Consider the following 2,605-nt stretch of genomic DNA (forward strand, 5'->3'; position numbering starts at 1 on the left):
TTAAAAAACAATAAATAATTTTATTTATAGTACCATGTACACCAGATTCATCGTCATCATCCATCCATCATCAAGATACAACATTAAATCAACCCCCTCATTCCTCCCTAGAATCATCGAGAATGAATCACCAAAATAATCAACATCCAGCTCTACCAAAACTCAAACCAATTAAAAAGAAAAAAACCATACAAAGAAATACAAGTAAAAAACAAAAAATGTGAAAACTACTCAAAGTCCAACAAATCAATCAACGTCATCTCAAGATCACAGATCTACGGCTATAGAACTTCTTAGAGCAAGAAAACAGTAGCCAAAGTTCCAAAAATAGCAGATCCAGCAACAGCAACTCTGTTCAATGACCCAAGAGCTGAGCTATTAGGTGGTGGTGGAGGTGTTGATGGACCTTGAGTTGGAGATAATGGGCTCCCAGGGTTAACTGGTGCAGGTGGTGAAGCAGTGCTTGGAGATGGAGCTGGAGTTGGAGTTGGAGTTGGAGTTGCAGATGGAGCTGGAGTTGGAGAAGGAGTTGGCGGAGTTGCAACTGGTGCTGGTGTAGGTGCAGCTTGAGGTGTAACTGTTGGTGTAGGTGCTACTGTTGGTGGAAGAGTTGGTGCTGCACCTGGTGCTTGTGCTATTGTTGAGCCAATAAACATAGCTAGAATCAAGAAAACTGCTAATCTTGATGAACCCATTGTCTCTAAATATGCAAAGTATTAAGAATGAGAAGTGGTATAAAAAATGGGAGAAAGCTAGACAAAAGAGGAGGAGGAGTGTAATGAAAAATGTTTGAGGGAGAGAGTTTGAGTTTGATAAATATATTTATAGAGAAAGAGAATAAAAAAGGCCGAGAGAAACAGCAAGGAAAGGCGGTGTTGGTAAAGTTGGGTTTACTCGTTTGCTTTGTTGAAATGTTCTGTTTCAAGTCATTTTCATGACACATTATTTTTTTGTTAGTGTCAAGATATGGACGAAGTAAAAAAATATTTAGGAGCTTCATTTTTCTTCTCTTGGTCTGTCTTCCGCGTTAACTTAATCAATTCAACAACTATTTGCGTGGTCGGTTAAGTGTTCATTTAGTTTCAAATTACTTCAAAATTCGTAATTAAGAGCTTCGCATTATTTTAATTTTCAAAGAGTTACATGACTTTACCTATAAGTCATTTTGTACTCGATATTTATGTAAAACCTATTGGAGTATTGGACACAATAGATTTTAATTAGTTAATTATTTTGTTAATATTTAATGCTGTATTATAGATTTATAGTCTTTTATGAATTTTTGGTAGGCCTAAATTGATAAATTAGTGGTAATGAACGAATGAGGAACAAGTAACATGGACAGGCGTATTTGGTTGCTTCCATGATGAACGTTGCAAATAATTCCACAGTTGGTGACTCAATTCCTTTGGTCATGGATTATTTTGTTCCAAACACTATTTCTTAAAACATATTTTAGAAGCTGTCAAGCATTAGAACGCGCAGAGAATATGGGCGTTTGTTCGATATTTTAGTAGTGTTGGTAGTTGCTAGGTAGTCCATTTCTGTCTGAACATTTTTAAGCTTGTTGGCCAACGATACCCTTGAATATAATGTTATGGTATTAAGGAGTATATATTGAACTTACAGATTTATGTAGTGGTGATAGATTATGAAAGTTTTATATATATTCTAACATCATTAAATTTGTACCAATTAGAACATCTTTAGGTGGAATATCACCTCTACATTTTTCTCCACAATTTGGAATTTCGCGAAAAACCATTTCTAGGCGGAGACAAATATGGAGTTACCACCTGTCTAGCCGCATCCTTGGATGCAAATTTGTGATTTCGGATGGAGATGCGGCACGACACTGGTAACGTCGAGCGCCACTCCTAATGTCGCCCAAATATTTTTTTGACTTTGACCACAATACACCGCGCCATTACTAATGGTGTGCGACAGTAGGAATGTCGCGTGAGAGGGGGGGGGGGGGGGTTAACTTTTTTCAACTTTGGGCGACAGTAGTAATATCGCGCAACAGTACCAGTACCAATGGCGTGCGATAGTGGTACTGGCACGTAGGGTAGACTATACATACAGATTTGCGACCGATATTTACCTCCACCTAGAGTTGGTCAAATTTTGAGAACACTTTCTGCAAGTTTCGGCCTCAAACAATGCAAGTGATACCACCACCACCTAAAGATGCTCTTACTAGTATTTTACTTGTTTACTAAGAGTGCGCTAATCTAAATACTATAAAGAGAGAAGGCAACTCTATAGTAGTATTTTCCCATTTTGCCCCTAGGACTTTCTAAATATTATAATTGTTATTTTAGGAACATTTTGTAATATCTTGCAAGTGGAGAGTAAAAATGTCTAGGGGTGTCCACGGTTAAGTTCGGTTCGGTTCCTATTGAAAATTTTAACCGAACTGAAGTCATCGGTTCTCAAAAACAAAAACCGAAACCAAACTGATATATCTCATAAACAGATTTTAAACTGGACCAAAAAATCGGTTCGGATCGGTTCAGTTTTTTAGTTTTCACCATATCAAACGAAATAATAAGAACAATAACAGATATGGAAATTTGATCTTTGTTACCAATTAATCCAATTA

At 37.0% G+C, this 2,605-nt stretch overlaps 1 protein-coding gene across 1 annotated transcript; it reads right to left on the bottom strand.

Moving 5' to 3' along the window:
- LOC147502023 (uncharacterized) lies at positions 1-1,003 on the bottom strand. Its single transcript, XM_086606987.1, has one exon. It carries the CDS (start codon positions 693-695, stop codon positions 294-296), a length of 402 nt encoding a protein of 133 aa, XP_086463113.1. The 5' UTR covers positions 696-1,003; the 3' UTR covers positions 1-293.
- Between the last annotated feature and the right edge of the window lie 1,602 nt (positions 1,004-2,605).

The sequence above is a fragment of the Coptis chinensis genome, chromosome 4 (genome assembly GCF_015680905.1).
Source record: "Coptis chinensis isolate HL-2020 chromosome 4, ASM1568090v1, whole genome shotgun sequence".
NCBI lineage: Eukaryota > Viridiplantae > Streptophyta > Magnoliopsida > Ranunculales > Ranunculaceae > Coptis > Coptis chinensis.